We start from the raw sequence: 15704 nt of genomic DNA, 5'->3' as shown, positions 1-15704 counted from the left end.
CCTTGTAGATGGTGGACAGGCGGTGGGGACTTCCTATTGTAGCTGTAGCATTTACGTGGCTGGTCCAGTTCAGCTTCCGGTCAATGGTGACTCCCTGGATGTTGATAGTGGGGATTCAGCAACGGTCATGCCATTGGACGTCAAGGGGAGATGGTTAGATTCTCTCTTGTTGGAGATGACCATTGCCTGGAACTTGTGTGCTGTGACTGTTACTTATCATTTATCAGCCCCAGCCTGAATGTTGTCCAGGTCTTGCTGCATATAGGCAAGGGCTGCTTCAGTATCTGAGGAGTCAAGAATGGTACTGAACGTTATGCAATCATCAGCAAACATCCCCACTTCAGACATTATGATGGAGGGAAGGTAATTGTTGAAGCAGCTGAAGATGGGGTGCCTAAGAGTGTGTCTAGGACACTACCCTAAGGGACTCCTGCAGTGCTATCCTGGTACTGAGATCATTAACCTCCAATAGCCGCAGCCATCTTCCTTTGTGCTAGGTGTGACTCCAACCAGCGGAGGGTTCTCCCCCCCCCCCCCCCCCCCCCCCCCCCGCCCGATTCCCATTGATTCCAGTTTTGCTCGGGCACCTTGATGCCACAGTAGGTCAAATGTTGCCTTGATGTCAAGGGCAGTCACTCTCACCTGACCTCTTGAGTTCAGTTCTTTTGTGCATATTTGAACCAAGGCTGTAATGAGGTCAGGAGCTGAGTGGCTCTGGCAGAGCTCAAACTGAGCATCAATGAGCAGGTTATTGCTGAGCAGGTGCCACTTAATAGCACTGTCAATGACCCCTTCCATCACTTTGCTGATGATCAAGAATAGACTGATAGAGCGGTTATTGGCTGGGTTGGATTTGTCCTGCTTTTTGTGTACAAGACATGCTTGTGCAATTTTCCACATTGCCGGCTAGATGCCAGTGCTGTGCTGTACTGGGACAGCTTGGCTAAGGGCGCAGCTAGTTTTGGAGCACAAGCCCTCCGTACTATTGCTGCTGGAATGTTGTCAGAGCCCATAGACTTTGCAATATCCACTGCCTTCAGCCGTTTCTTGATATCATGCGGAGTGAATCGGATTGGTTGAAGACAGGAATCTGTGATGCTGGGGACCTCGGGAGGAGGCCGAGATGGATCATCCAGTTGGCAATTCTGGCTGAAGATGGTTACAAATGCATCAGCCTCACCTTTGCACTGATGTATTGGGCTCCCCGTCGGTGAGGATGGGGATATTTGTGGAGCCACCTCCTGTCAGGTGTTTAATTGTCCACCACCATTCATGACTGGATGTGGCAGGACTGCAGAGCTTAGATCTGATCCGTTGGTTGTGTGAATGCTTAGCTTTGTCTGTTGCATGCTGTTTGACGTGCAAGTAGTCCTGAGATGTAGCTTCTAGGTTGGCACCTCATTTTTAGGCAGGCCTGGTGCTACTCCTGGCTTGTCCTCCTGCACTCTTCTTTGAACCACTCTTCGTTGGTCCCCCCAGCTTGATGGTAATGGTAGAGTGGGGGATGTGCAGTGCCATGTGGTTACAGATTGTGGTTGAATACAATTCTGCAGCTGCTGATGGCCCACAGCACCTCATAGATGCCCAGTTTTGAGTTACTAGATCTGTTTGAAATCTGTCCCATTTAGCACGATAGTGCCACATAATGCAATGGTGGGTATTCTTAACATGAAGATGGGACTTGGTCTCCTTAAGGATTGTGCAGTGGTCATTCCTACCAATTGTTATGGACAGATGCATCTGCGGCCGGTAGATTGGAGAGGATGAGGTTAAGTAGGTATTTCTCTCTTGGTTCCCTCACCAGCTACCGCAAACCCAGTCTGGCAGGTGTATCTTTTACGACTCGGCCAGCTCAGTCAGTAGTGATGCTACCGAGCCACTCTTGGTGATGGACATTGAAATCGCCCACCGGAGTACATACTGTGCCCTTGCCACCTTCAGTGCTGCTTCCAGTTGGTGTTCAGCATGGACAAGCACAGATTCATCGGCCGGGGGGGGGGGCCGTAGGTGGTAATCAACAGAAGGTTTCCTTGCCAATGTTTGACCTGATGCCATGAGACTTCATGGGGTCAGGAGTCAATGCTGAGGATTCCCAGGACAACTCCCTCCTGACTGTATGCCACTGTGCTGCCACCTCTGGTGGGTCTGTTCTGCCAGGACAGATGATGGTGCCAGGGACATTGTCTGCAAGGTATGATTCCACGAGTATGACTGTCAAGCTGTAGCTTGATTAGTCTGTGGGACATCTCTCCCAAATTTGTTACAATCCCCTGGATGTTAGTAAGGAGGACTTTGCAGGGTCGACAAGCTGGGTTTGCCATTGTTGTTTCCAGTACCATTGGTCGATGCCGGTGGTCTGTCTGTTTTCATTCCTTTGACTTTGTAGCGATTTTGATATAACAGAGCACCTTGCTAGGCCATTTCAGAGGCCATTTAAGAGTCAACCAGATTGCTATGGTCTAGAGTCACATGATGGCAGATTTCCTTCCCTAAAGGCCATTAGTGAAACAGTTGTTGGATATGAAGAGCTTTTAAGCATGTCCAGAGCATGGGCAAAAAGCAAAAGGGGAAATATCTGACACGGTGGAGTGCAGGAGTGATGTAATGATAAAAGGAAAGGTGCTGCAAAGCTAAAGTAGATGACAATGAGCTAAGTTTGGAAATAAAAGATGAGTCCAGATGGTTACAGTAGCATAGCAAAGAGAGAGGGAAGCTAGAAAAATCTGGCAAAATAGAGTTGCTACGGCGTGGAAATGTGGCAAAGCATCTGTTCCTGATTTTCATGGGCCAGTCAGAATGATAGATCATGCGCCCCCCCCATTGGCCACTCTGATTATTTGAATTAGAGATAGTATCGGCATAAAATGAAAACAAAGTGCTGGAAATACTCAGCAGGTCTGGCAGCATCTGTGGAGAGAGAAGCAGAGTTCATGTTTCAGGTTGGTGACCTTTCATCAGAACTGCAATAGTATCAGCTTGTGCTGCACATGGGCCAATCTGTTAGAAAGTAAGACAATTTCACATCTTGATGGGTTTTACCATGGTACTACCCCATGGTCAGTTTTTGAATAAAGTATGTAAAGGATAACGTGACTGGGGGCAAGAGTTGAGTTTTAATTTAGAGGGTTACTTATTAGCCAGCGCCTGCAGTTACATCGTCATCGATAACGCCAGAATGTTGTTGTTCCAAACTAATTTGCTACAAGAAATTGATAGGGAAGTAGAAAAGGGAATGTGAGCGCAGACTAGAAAGAGACATACAAACGGACTGTAAACATTTCTATAGGTATACAGTTATGGAGAAATTATTGAAAGCAAATGTGGGCACATTAGAAGCCGAGACAGGTGAAAATATAATGGAAAATACAGAAATTGCAGTGATATTACAGATACTTTGCAGTGAAAGACATAAAAATGCTCTGGAAATAATGAGGTACCAAGGGGTCTCGCACGAATAAGGAACTTAAAGAAATCAGTATAAGTAGAGAAATAATACTGGAGAAATTAATGGAATTAAGTGGTGACAAATCCCCTGGACCTGATGAGCTGCATCCTTGGGTTTTAAAAAAGGTAGCTGCTGAGGTAGTGGATGCATGAGTTTTGATTGTCCAGAATTCCTTAGATTCTAGAACTGTTCCCAAGGACTGGAAGGCAGAAAACATAACCCTGCAATTTAAGAAAGGAGGAAGAGAAAAAATTGGAACATTAGGCCAGTTACCCTAACATTAGTTGTAGGGAAAATGCTCGAATCTGTTATTAGGAATGTGGTAACTGGGAACATAGCCGATCATATGATAAAGCAGAGTTAGTGAAAGGGAAATTGTGTTTGACAAAACTGTTAGTTTTCGAAGAATAAAGGGGAACCACTGCATGTGGTGTGTTTAGATTTTCAAAAAGCATTTGGTAAGATGTCGCACACGAGTTTATAAACACAAATTTAGGAGTCATGAGATGGGGAGTAATCTATCATGAATTGAGCATTAGTTAATGGACAGAAAATGAAGAGTGAATGGGATTTTCGGGTTGGCAGACTCGAGCCCCTATATTTTATGTAAGAATGGTGTCATAAAGGTTTTCCCAAAAACTTGTTGCAGTAAGTAAAGTTTGTAAGCGGGATGTGTGCAGTTTTTTAAAAATGTAGGTAGGTAGACGAGAGTACATGTTTATACCAACCATTACAGGAAAAGCCACAGTTAACTATGTCTTTAATGTTTTTTGACATATCTTATGTGCTACTCTTGATTTATTCCCTCTGATTGCTTCCACCACAGATGATAGACCTTACAACCGTGATGTTCAAAATATTCTTTTAAGACCTAACCCATATTTAGAAGAACAGAACCAGGAGTTATACTGCTGGATGTTCTAATATTCAAGTGGATACAATACGAAATTTCATTAACCTGCATGTGCTGTTGTAATCGTAGTAATGGTATTGCTTGGGGATGCTGATCAATCAGATGTCTGAGCCAAAAGCAGTGAAAGGTTGCCTGGATCTTGGCAGTGCTGACTTTTTTTTATGGCTGACTGTATACTTTTTAGCCACCATACAATGTTATATTCCAAATCCTGAAAGTTGCCTGATTGATTCCCCTCATGGGACGATGTTCCTCGTAGGAGATCCATAATTTTTGTGGGTAATGTTGCTGATCACGTAGCTACATTGAAGCAAGGATTTGAGTTGGCTGCATTAGTTGGGTGATATGACTAAACATGGCAGAATGACCTTACTAGTATGGGCATCAGAGACTGACCAACATTGAGCCGGCAGTGCGTGGACATTGGTGAAACAGTCTAACTTTACTGAAATGGGATTCTTTCCCCTCTTTCTAACATTACTAGTACCATGCTTATGACTGCCCTGGGAATTGCCTGGTGCACACTCCTCTTAAATACCATAACTGTTGGTAACTGAATGTCCCTGTTGTTTCTGGGCGCCAACATTGTCTTTGCTGGATGCCAACTTCTATAGAAGTAACCCAGCTAAATTCCACCATAAAGAATCGTGTACCTGTCATTGATCAGGTGTATGAGGTTATGATTGTTCCATGGGAGGCAACAATTTTCTTCCTTCCTATTTTGTGTCCTTAGCTTGCTTCCTTTATACTTTAATTTGGTATATCCCAATTACCTCCATTTCCTGATGTTTTGCTCTTAGTTGTGTCCAGTTGGTCTTGTCAACCTCCATTAAATTCAAACTAGAGTGAGCCGATCAGCCCGTCAAACTGAACAATTTTTTTTAACCTTCTTTATGTCCTACTTTCGAAGCTTCCTTTTTAAATACCTTTAATTCGTTTTGCATCTATGCCCTTTTGGGGCGGTGTATCCAAAAAAAATTTTTTGGATTCACTTTTAACCAATTTAACTGTGTCTAAATTGTGTACTGTTCTGGATTTGCTTATAAAATAGAAGTGCCGTTCCTCATACACCTTTATTATTTTAAACGACTTCATGATTTTAGTCAGATCAACTCAAACTGTCTCATGTAATTTAGCTGTTTTTATGGCCATTGTTTTCATGATCCTGGATAATCTTGGATTCCTTTTCCATTTTGTGCATTTTACCTTGGGTGATATCCTGGTGATGTGCCCAAAATTGCGGACAATACTTTAAATCTGAGTAGGGTTACAGACAGACGTGACTGAGACGATAGCTGTAACTTAGTAACTGGTAATGCCTGAAATATGTATTTTCTGTATTGGTGGTGTTGTAGCACACTATTCCCACCTTAGCTCTCCCCAGAATTCAGGCATCCCAGGAAACTAATTTTTCAAGACGCAGTTAATAAAAAAGCTATTTGCCTTCTGGTCCATGCCTCTGTATGCGGCATAAATTTTGCTTGTACTCATGAGTCCTGGGATCACTGCTTCCATCAGGAAATAAACAGCAGCAGTTGGTGCCCCCTCCGAATTGGCGTCAAAATCTGCTGAAAGGTTCTTTCCCATGAGTTCTGCAGCTTTGTGGACAATCCATTCCCTTTTTTTTAATCACATTTTGGTTCACATGAGCCTTTGGGTCCTTGTGATGTTTAGATGGAGTGGATGAATAGCTCCTCTTTTTAAAAACTTGGCTTGAAAAATTGCTTTATTGCCCAGTGCTCCGTGTCTTTCTAGAAAGTTCATTTTGCCCTAATTGAATTTAGTGTTGCTGCTTAAACTGAGCAGATAAATTAAAAATAGTATCCATGCTCATGGGTTCTCAAAATTTGCAGAAAGAAAATTAAGCTTTTTTACTTCCTGCGAAGCAGCCTAATGGTCATTTACTCCTTGTTCCATCCCTGACAACAGATCATTTTAAGCTCTGCCTGCAGAGAATTGTTTATCCTGCATCCAGCCCAACATCTACAACTTGGAGAGAAGAAACAGCAGTCTTCCTTTTAGTGGGGTTGCTTATGCGGTGGCTGGGAAATTTTTCCAATCTCCTCCTGCTTCACTGGTGTTACGTCACCTTAAGTGCAGTGGAAGCTCTGTTGAAACGCATAGATGGGGTTCCCGATGCATTTCCAGCAAAGTAAAGGTAGCAAACAGGAGCAGCTCCAAGATATTTCCTAGACATTAAGTTCCAGTGATCTGATCAGAATTTGTACTAAAACCTAAATGTCTAGAGAAGCCGAAATAAAGCAGCTAGAATGATCTAACTGAAGTATTCTGGGTTACCAGCTATATCCACACTAATATTTAATTATGCAAATAAAAGTTTCTGTGAAAGGAGGAGGGAAGGGGTGCACGTGCATGAACCTCAAGGCTGACTCAGCAAAGAAAAGTTGGAGAACATCTGCTCTAAATTAAATCTGATCAATGCACAAATTGCACTATTTCTTTGCTTCCATATTCTATAACTGTTGGGATAAAGCCTACGTCCATGTGCCTTTTTATTGTGTTTTGTTCCATGTGAGCTAACTTTCAATGATGTCTAAATCCCATTGTTCATCTACAGCTCAGCAGATTCACATTTTGACTGCAATCCCATCTTTTATTCTGAATGAGCAAGTGTGTTTTCTTACGCTTTATTGTGAGATGCAGCTGTCTTTGTTCTACCACTAAATATATCCCATATCTTGTGCAAATGACCACTCTTCATAACAAAGCCAAGACAGTGAGTGTTCAGCAGACTATTTGTGCGGGCATTGCAGCTGCATCTGATCCTGTCTTTATCCACCATCACAATTTGTGCAGGAGTCTTTAATATTCGGAGCAGGGATGCTGGGAGTACTTTTGACTTTAAGGCAATAGTGCATTGCGTGATATTGGATTGACTGTCTGTTACACATCTCTTGTGATTTTCATTTACATTGATTCCATGCAGAAAAGGGTAGCCCATGTTTATTGAATATTGTGCCTTTATAGATAATACTTGGTTCATGTGATCTCCAGAGCTGGTTTTGATTGCCTGATGGCATTGGAGAGGCATTTTCCAGATTATTTATTCCCTTTTTGGCCCTGGTTTTTTTTCTGTTGCTTTTGCCAGGAGATTACGTGACTGGGGTTAGGAAGTGTGTAGTTACGATGCTGCAGCCAACATGAATTTAGAGGAGACTTGATGGGCCAGCTGGTCTTTTCCTGCCCAAAACCTTTGTGTGCAAGTTACTGGAAATTAAAATCAGTACAAATGTATCATGGGTGGTGCATCTGATATCTCCCATTTTACACTATTGCCCAAAGTCAAACTAACCCCCCTTTTTTTTTTGCACTCCATAGCACAGGGTTACAGATGCCACCTGTAGTGCTTGTATTACTGCTCTGGCTGAGGTAAACTAACTCACAACAGATCAGGAAATGAACCTTGTACTTTCCTGGCCTGGCTCAGTACCACAGTGATTCACACTGAGCTGTTAATGAAGCCTTGATACCTATATATTGTATTGGCAAACGAGGTGAAGGTCCACGTTGATTCTGATCTGTCTGCCAGTGCAGCTGGTTAATGTACTTGGTACTGATATTGTATTGCGTCTCCTTTTAAAGGCAAACGGATGCAAGTTGAACTCTCCAAGAGTCGGCTGCGGATGCAACCCGGGATGGGCGAAAAAAACGGCTGTTTCCGCTGCGGTAAAGAAGGCCACTGGTCTAAAGAGTGTCCCAAAGATCGCGGTCTCGATGGCAATTTTGATGGCGGCTACTCACGCGATTACATAGATCCCTATTCGATGACCGCGCGGCCTATAACCGGGTACGGAGAGCGCCCTCTTTACGATGAGCGATACGGGGTCGTCGATTTCTACGAGAAGTATCGGGCAGGAACGTACGGAGCAGTAGGAGATCCTTACGGACGGGCAGCTCCATTTTCGCCTCTCGGCACTTCCCTGCGAGATCGTATCTCCGGTGCGGTAAACCCATACGAGCGGCGACCGTTGGCACCTCCCACTACCTATTATGGTCGCGACAGGAGCCCTTTACGACGTCCACCACCCATGCCTGCCCTGAGCACTGGATATGGGTTTGAGCGCACAGCAGTTTCTACAACTGTGTATGACCCTACAAGTGCTGCAGCAAGAGATCCATACGTTACAGCCCAGTACTCTGCCGCGCAATACTCTGCCGCGCAGTATTCTGCCACCCAGTACTCTGCTGCCCAGTATTCCGCCGCCCAGTACTCTGCTGCTGCTGCTGCCGCTGCCGCCGCCGCCGCCCACTACCCCGCTGCCCAGTACCCTGCGTACTAACTGAAAGGTGAGGATCATTTACATTTGATAAGGCAGTCAGTATTCTCATTAACTGTAGAAGCGTCTACCTCATTCAAGGGCCTATGAACGTGAGTTGCAATCAGTTTGATGCTGTGTGCGTACAGTCTACCCACCTCCCTGCCACATGGTTTTTATTTTTGTGCATTGTAACCTACTCAAAAAAAAAGCCATCATTATGCCTGGAAGTCTCCAAATCACACTGCTATCAAATCTGCACAGGTAAACTTTGCGCTTGCCTGGTGTAAAGCACCCACTCCTTTCTTGTAAGGACAGAGAATTAACGTGGGTTGCAAAGAACTGAGGCGTAAGAAGCCCCAAATATCTGCAGAGGCACTGCAAGGGTTCGATTGGCTAAAACTGCACAGCTTGCCACAACAGAGCACTAGTATGCTTCCTGCTGCTTGTCCAGCCATGGTCAACCTACTCATCAGAGCATAGACTTGCATGGAGTGGAGTAGGAGGAATATCAGGCTCTCAGAACAGTTTTACACCTCAAGGTCCTTTAATGGGCCAGGCTGGCGAGCCAAGCATTAGCTGTGCCCCCTACCATGGACTTCTCTGGTGCAATCTACCATCTGTGGCCTATCTTCCATTGCCAGGCAGATCTTGGGAGAAAACGTAATCCCATAGAGAGACAGTTTGCCTTCCTTTGTTCAGCCCAAATCCATGCTTAATGATTCCTTTTGTTTTCTCAAATTGAGAAAATGCCAGGTCAAGGTTAGAAAGAGTAGGAGTGAAGATGAGGGACAGTCAAAAGTAGTTGATAGGTGACACCAAGCTGATGTTCAAAAAGCCTGTCAAGAGAGTATTGCATTGTGACTGAGGGGTTGGATAGATAGAAGAGTTGGGATTTAAAGGGAATACAGGAGATCTTTTAGCAGTATCTATTGAATGCTATGCTATTCATGCAAAATCTAGTGACTCTACAGTTGTGCAAAGCTTAGGTCAGCAACACTCCTCAATGCAGTTCAGTCAGTGTTTCTCAGTCCAGGAGGTTGTTGAGACCAAGTGCCAGTTAGTAAACTATGCACCTTATTGCAGCCAAACCCAGTTGCGTGCACTCTCACACATTCCAACAGTTACTGGATTGCAATCAGGTGCAGGAACCCTGGCTGATATTTTACATTTTTCCTCCCTTACTAGCACACGGATTCTGAGGCCAACTGTTGTGCCCCAGCCCCTCTGGTGAGATCAACTAACTCAGCATCGAGCTGGGATAGACTCAGAACCTTCTTCGTCCGTATGGCTCAGTACCACAGTAAAGGATTTAATAAGCCATGTGAGGATGATGAACTATTTTTATCTTGCCATGTTAATGTTAAAAGAGAAAAAGTAAGAAGTAAAACTCTGGTTGGGCGAGTGGGTGGTAAAACTTGGGGGCGGAGGCAGTGGTGAAAAGTCAAGAGGCTATTCACAATTTGCTTCAGAGCAGGTACGCTACAGGAGAATACACGGCTTGCTAAATGTGTTACTCAAGCAAATGAATGTAAATACAATTCTGAATAATTAGGCATATTGAAATTGAAATGAAAAACTGCCTGTGCTGGAAACACACAAGAGGTTGGAACAATATCTTAAAGGGGGGAAAATAAACGAGATAACATCTGGTAGATGACGACACTTTTTGGCCAGTAAACACCTAGTAGGTAAGGGTACTCGCTGTGTTGCACGAACCAGGAAGGTCCTGGAATCGATCTTTGTTTAGTGTGAAGTTTGTTGATCTCTGGTAGGACATGAAGGGAGCTTCACTTAGTCTTAAGTGCCCCGAGAAATAGCTGGAGACCCCTCCCTCCTACTCCTGATTGTAATCTGCTGATTCCTGCTAGAATGCGTTGTGTGAAGGCTTGGTCAAATTTGGCTTTGCTGTGGTTGAATTCCATACTGGGACCTGCGATTTAGGCTTGCACTTGAAGAATAGATCAGGGAATGGATAGTGACCAGTGTCCGTGAACTGTGCTATGGCAAGACTTGTGCCATAAACAGGTGAACATTATGCCAATTCCCCATACCTGTGTGATGTTGATCAGGTGGCTCGCAGAATATGTCCCAGCAGTGTATCTGACTGTCGGGAGCTATTGTTCAGCACAGTGACAGATAATTACCCATATGGATGGTTTCATTCTATGTATTCATTGGTTTATCAAAAAGAAAACGCCTGGCTAAAATTGTTTAGACTTTGTCTAATGATGTATCCAAGGTAGCCTTATGATCAGTTGCCTATTGTTGCAAGTAATGGATTAACACTTGGTTCTTTGAAAGATTGCAAAGTTTCAGATACGTTGCCAGTTGATGCCGAGTATACGTGTTGGTTTCACATGTTGACGGCTGATGGTCACTTCACTACAGTTGGTCCAAGTTTCAGCATTGTACAGAAGTGTTGTCATCACAACGACACTAAAAAATTAATTGTCACTCGCCCCAGCTGAGATCAACTGACTCTATACAGACTGAACCTCAGCCTGGGACCTGTGTGGCTCAGCTACTTACTGGGTTAACACACTGAGCTTAATATCCGTTAACTTTGTCTTTCTTATTTCTGCTTGTCTCTTTGACAGCCTGTGTACATACAAGTTAATCTTATGAATTGTGGAATGGGATATAGGCTCTCATCACGTTACCTTGTGATAATATGCCCACCTCCCTCAGCTGAAGTCTATTTAAAAAAAAGAAAGCCCTGATGTATCCTATTTGCGTTACTTAATGAACCATTGTATGTGGATGGTTCAACAGCGAGGCATGGTGCTTTTTAAAGGTAACCGGGCTTCCTCTTCCAGACAGTGTCTGGGAGCAGTGATCACTGATGTGCAGCAGGGTCTTGAGCCTTGGAAAGTAGAAGTTCTGACTCCTTCCTGGTTGCGCCTGTCACTGGTGTATGTGTACTGCAGAGTGGATGCTAATGTCAGTAATCTGATTCGATACGGTGTCGCGTCCTGTTTGCAGTCGCCAATTGGATATCACGTTGTTCAGAATATATTTTCTGGCTGGCTGAGAGCAGGGAACGGAGCTCCGATCTCGAGGTGACGTGTGTTGAGTGGTTTGCACCCATGTGGTGATGAGTTGAAAGGCCTGTTTTTAATCAATCTGCAATGTCCCTTCTTTCGCAGGTTTGCTTTGCATCGTGACGAGAGCCGCGGGTCCCTTGGTACGTGCAGAAACTTGGGTCATAAGTTTTGCTTATTGGTTTTAGCGTGGAAGATATTAGCGAGACACTAAACCTAAATATCGGTGTTAATTAGCTGCTGACTGAACTATCTTCTCGAAAAACTGACAGTATTTTTTAATCATTTTTTTTTTAAGTTTTAGTTTCCCTTTCTGGGTTTCTTTTCTGCTCTGAGGGAATGGCTCACGTAATTGTCAACCGTTTAAATCTGAAGCGTTTGGATTTCATGTAATATGATTTACAATAAACAATGAGCATTCAGCCTGAGTGTGTTGCGTCCATGTGAATCTTTAATACTGACCCAGCAACCTGTACGAATACTGTGCAGTATCATTTACTTACACAGAGCTTCAATTAGTGGTATGTACTTGACTCTGTATGCGAGTTTAATATTGACCTTTCCAGATGCTGTGCTATATGTCGGCTATATGTCGGGTGCAATTTTAGGAACAGGAAAGGTGTGTTGGCTTATCCAGCAAGCCTATCTATCTATTTTTCATAGTTAATTCCATCTCATTGCTACACCCTTGTCTTCAGCAATCTGTTTATCTCTTGAACCATTGTCTGTTTCAGCAGCTTTGGAAAATATTAACTGCTGTTCCTACTCTTTATTGCTAGGCAGTGACTCTTCCCCAAAAGCATTTGCGTGGATGTTGGGTAGGAGCAAAATCTGCCTTGGCTGTGACATCTCCTGTCATTGAATAATGTACTAACATTCTGTCTAGACTCATGGGTGAAGAATGATTATTTGGATGCATGGAAGTACTCCAGCAATAATCAGTACCTTCAGCAGAGGAAGGGAGCGAAATGGGGAGAGGAGAGTGACATCGGTTGTTACATACCAAACACAATAGCGCACTTCCATAGGCAAGCTGTTCCTTCCTGAGGAACCAAAACAACATTGCATGAAGTAATATGAAAGGACAGAAGGTAAAGACTAAAATTATTTTGCTTTTAATCTGAACTATCACCATACCTTACTGATTTCTCTGACATTAACTCTGTACACTTTTGATTTCTTCAAACTGTACACTTCAGGCTTAAAATTAAGATTATTAAAACAAAAGCAGAATAATGCAGATGCTAGAAATCTGAAATAATGCAAATATTGGAAACACTCAGATCATGCAGCATCTTTGAGGAGAAACTGAAGTTCGGTTAATGGAATCAAAGTTAAAACGAAAATAGATCAAAAGTTTTTTTTTTTAAAAACAGAGTAAATAGCGTGCAAGGCCTGCTTCCTGTGTAGCATAAAAGTTGATTATGATGGGTGCGATTTGGCCGAAGTGGCTCTTGGTACTGGATGATTCTGAGCTGACTCAGCCAAACACTTGACAAGTTCATTGTCATCCTTTTGAAGAACAGACGGATGTTGAGTTGAAATTGGAGCCTGTGCATTTTGTGTCTTGATTATAGAGTGGGGTCTACAGCACTTTTAATTAGGTTAGGCAAATGGCACTGGGAACTGCTCTGGATGGCATATGGCCACTCTGAATGCTCTACCACAGTTGGAGATACATACACATGAATTGAAACACATTTCTAGTAACATTTCTCTGCTTGCTATTTTAGCTGAGGTGTTAACCCATTTAAATTAAATTAACTTTTGAGTTTAAATTAGTAGGTGGAACTATCATACTGCACTTCTAATGATGGGAGTAACTTAACACTCTTGATTTTCTGCATTATGGGGGGGGAGGAATGTTACATTTATGCTCCCAGTAACTTATGGTTAGATGATAAAAGCTCACTTGCACTCAAAAGTTTTATCACAGTACATCCTAGCAGTGTGTATTTTGAGAATGAAAACACTGTGCTGAGTTGGAAGAACAGGATTTGATTGTTTAACCCGTTGGTCTGAAACCCCTCATTTATTTTAATCAAGCTTAGCACTTCTTACCAAATTTGACTAGCAGGAAGCAGCTTTGTTCTCTAGTTGTTGATATGCACCATTGTACTTCCAATAGCATGACAACTGGAGGGATAATTTTACAAGTCTGCTGTTCTGGTCAGGGAACGTGGGCATTCCATGCCTGAATTTCCAACTTGTGCTGCTGGTGGGCAGCAAGGACTCATAAATTATCCCTTGGGTGTGGTCTCCTGGTGGTCGGTGGTGATGCCTTTTGATTGAAGATTTTTTTTTTTAAAAACACAAAGTTAAAGCGCATAAAAACTTGTGTACTGGTGATATAAGTTTACTGTTCAACAGCTAATCTGGTGATGTTGAGCCAAAACTTTGTCACTGTCATTTTCGTTAAATGTATAAAGCCACAACATTTAGGTAAATCACATTTGAGTTGTACATCACAGGAGTAGAAATGAACTTGTTTTTAAAGAAAAACTTTGTCAGCCAGAACACTTCTGATTACTACTTTGATATGTGGTTTATGAAAAGTTAAAGGGGCTTGTGTATATGCATGCTTTTGGACAGGTCCTGGTGTCTGATTCAATTATTTTGTCAGTAGTTGCACCTGTGTGAAAGTGCAGTGGTGTTGGAAGTGAGGATACATGCCTTTCTGACCAAAGTTTCATATACTACTTAAGATGGCTTGTTAGCAAATAAAGGATTACTAGAGACTCTTTCTACATTGTCCCCATCAAAGTTTGCAATGAGCACCAAATTAATTATATGCTAGATCCACTGGATATCCACTATTGACGAGCTTTTCATTTACCGTTCAAGTGCATATTATTTTCTACAACTGATGCTTATATTGAGCCTCTGCACTTAAAATAGGTAGAGAGGCGGAGATATTTAGGGAGGGAATTCCAGAGCTTTAGGGCCTGGCTGAAGGTTTTAAAGCTAACTTGAAACTAATTCCAATATTTAAAATGAGTGCTACGGGTGTTGTGAAAGAAGAGAACCATGCACTGAAGGCATGGCTGCCAATGGTGGGGAGGTTAAAATTGGGGATGTGTTAAGAGGCTAGAATTGAAGGAGTGCAGGTATCGAAAGATTGTAGGGCTGGTGGAGGTTGGAGATAGGGAATGGGAAGGCCCTGGAGGCATTTGAAAACAAGGATGAGAATTTTAAAATGAGGACGTTGCTTAACTAGTGCAAGTGTAAGACAGGGGTAATGGTTGAATGGGGCTTGGTGCAAGTAAGGATGCAAGCAGTAGCGTTTTGGAGGAGCCCAAGATTATGGAGGGTGGAACATGAGAATCCAATCCAGAGTGCATTGGAATAATCAAATCTAGAGGTAGAAAAGGCATAAATGTGGGTTTCACTCGCAGATGAGCTGCAACTGGAGCAAAGTGAGGTGATGTTGCAGAGATCATGATTAAACAAAGCAGATTTAGTACTTTTTTAATAAAATGGTTTCTTGTCTGGACTTTTACAGATAAAAAATTTTCTTGAGGTGTAGCCAATGCTGGCAAGGCCAGCATTTATTGCCCATTCATAGTTGCCCTTTAGAAAGTGATGGTGGGCCGTTTTGAACTGCTGCACTGTGGTGTAGGTACTCTCTCACTGTTTTTGGGTAGGGATTTTTGTTGTTTGCATGTAGGTATTGCTGGCAAGGCTTATATTTATTGCCCATTCCTAGTTGCCCTGAGAAGTTGGTGGATCATCTGTTAGTTACTTAAGGGAGAAAATAAAAGGCAACCACTTTGGTGTGGGACTGGAGTCACATGTAGGCCACACTGGGTAAGGATGGTAGTCTGTCTTCAGTTATGGCCAGGTGAGGAGGGGGTCTCGGGGTCCCCTTTCGCCCCCTCCTTTCGTTTGACCGCAACAGAGTTTATCCTTTCTTAACAGAGTGGTTGAACTTACCACCTCAGTAAGTGTTTGGTTCTTTTGCAATCACGTTAGCGGAACAGAAGCAATCAGACAGGTTTTCTTGAGTTTAAACAAGAAAGAGGTAA

General features: G+C 43.1%; 1 protein-coding gene across 6 annotated transcripts in view; it reads left to right on the top strand.

Annotated features, from left to right (window-relative positions):
- LOC137346196 (RNA-binding protein 4B-like) overlaps positions 1–15704 on the top strand; it is a 191325-nt gene that overhangs the window by 14147 nt on the left and 161474 nt on the right. Inside the window, exons 3-4 of one of the 6 annotated variants that reach the window (XM_068009598.1) lie at positions 7962–8666; positions 11785–11872. The exons of 4 other annotated variants lie outside the window; for them this stretch is intronic. In XM_068009598.1, coding sequence (XP_067865699.1) covers positions 7962–8659 — 698 coding nt within the window. In that variant the 3' untranslated portion in view covers positions 8660–8666; positions 11785–11872. Of the gene's footprint in view, positions 1–7961; positions 8667–11784; positions 12103–15704 lie in introns of those variants that run through there. One more of the 6 variants, XM_068009599.1, reaches the window with a different exon arrangement.

This window comes from Heterodontus francisci, chromosome 29, assembly GCF_036365525.1.
Source record: "Heterodontus francisci isolate sHetFra1 chromosome 29, sHetFra1.hap1, whole genome shotgun sequence".
NCBI classification, from domain to species: Eukaryota; Metazoa; Chordata; class Chondrichthyes; order Heterodontiformes; family Heterodontidae; genus Heterodontus; species Heterodontus francisci.
This window is presented reverse-complemented; position numbering and strand designations above follow the sequence as displayed.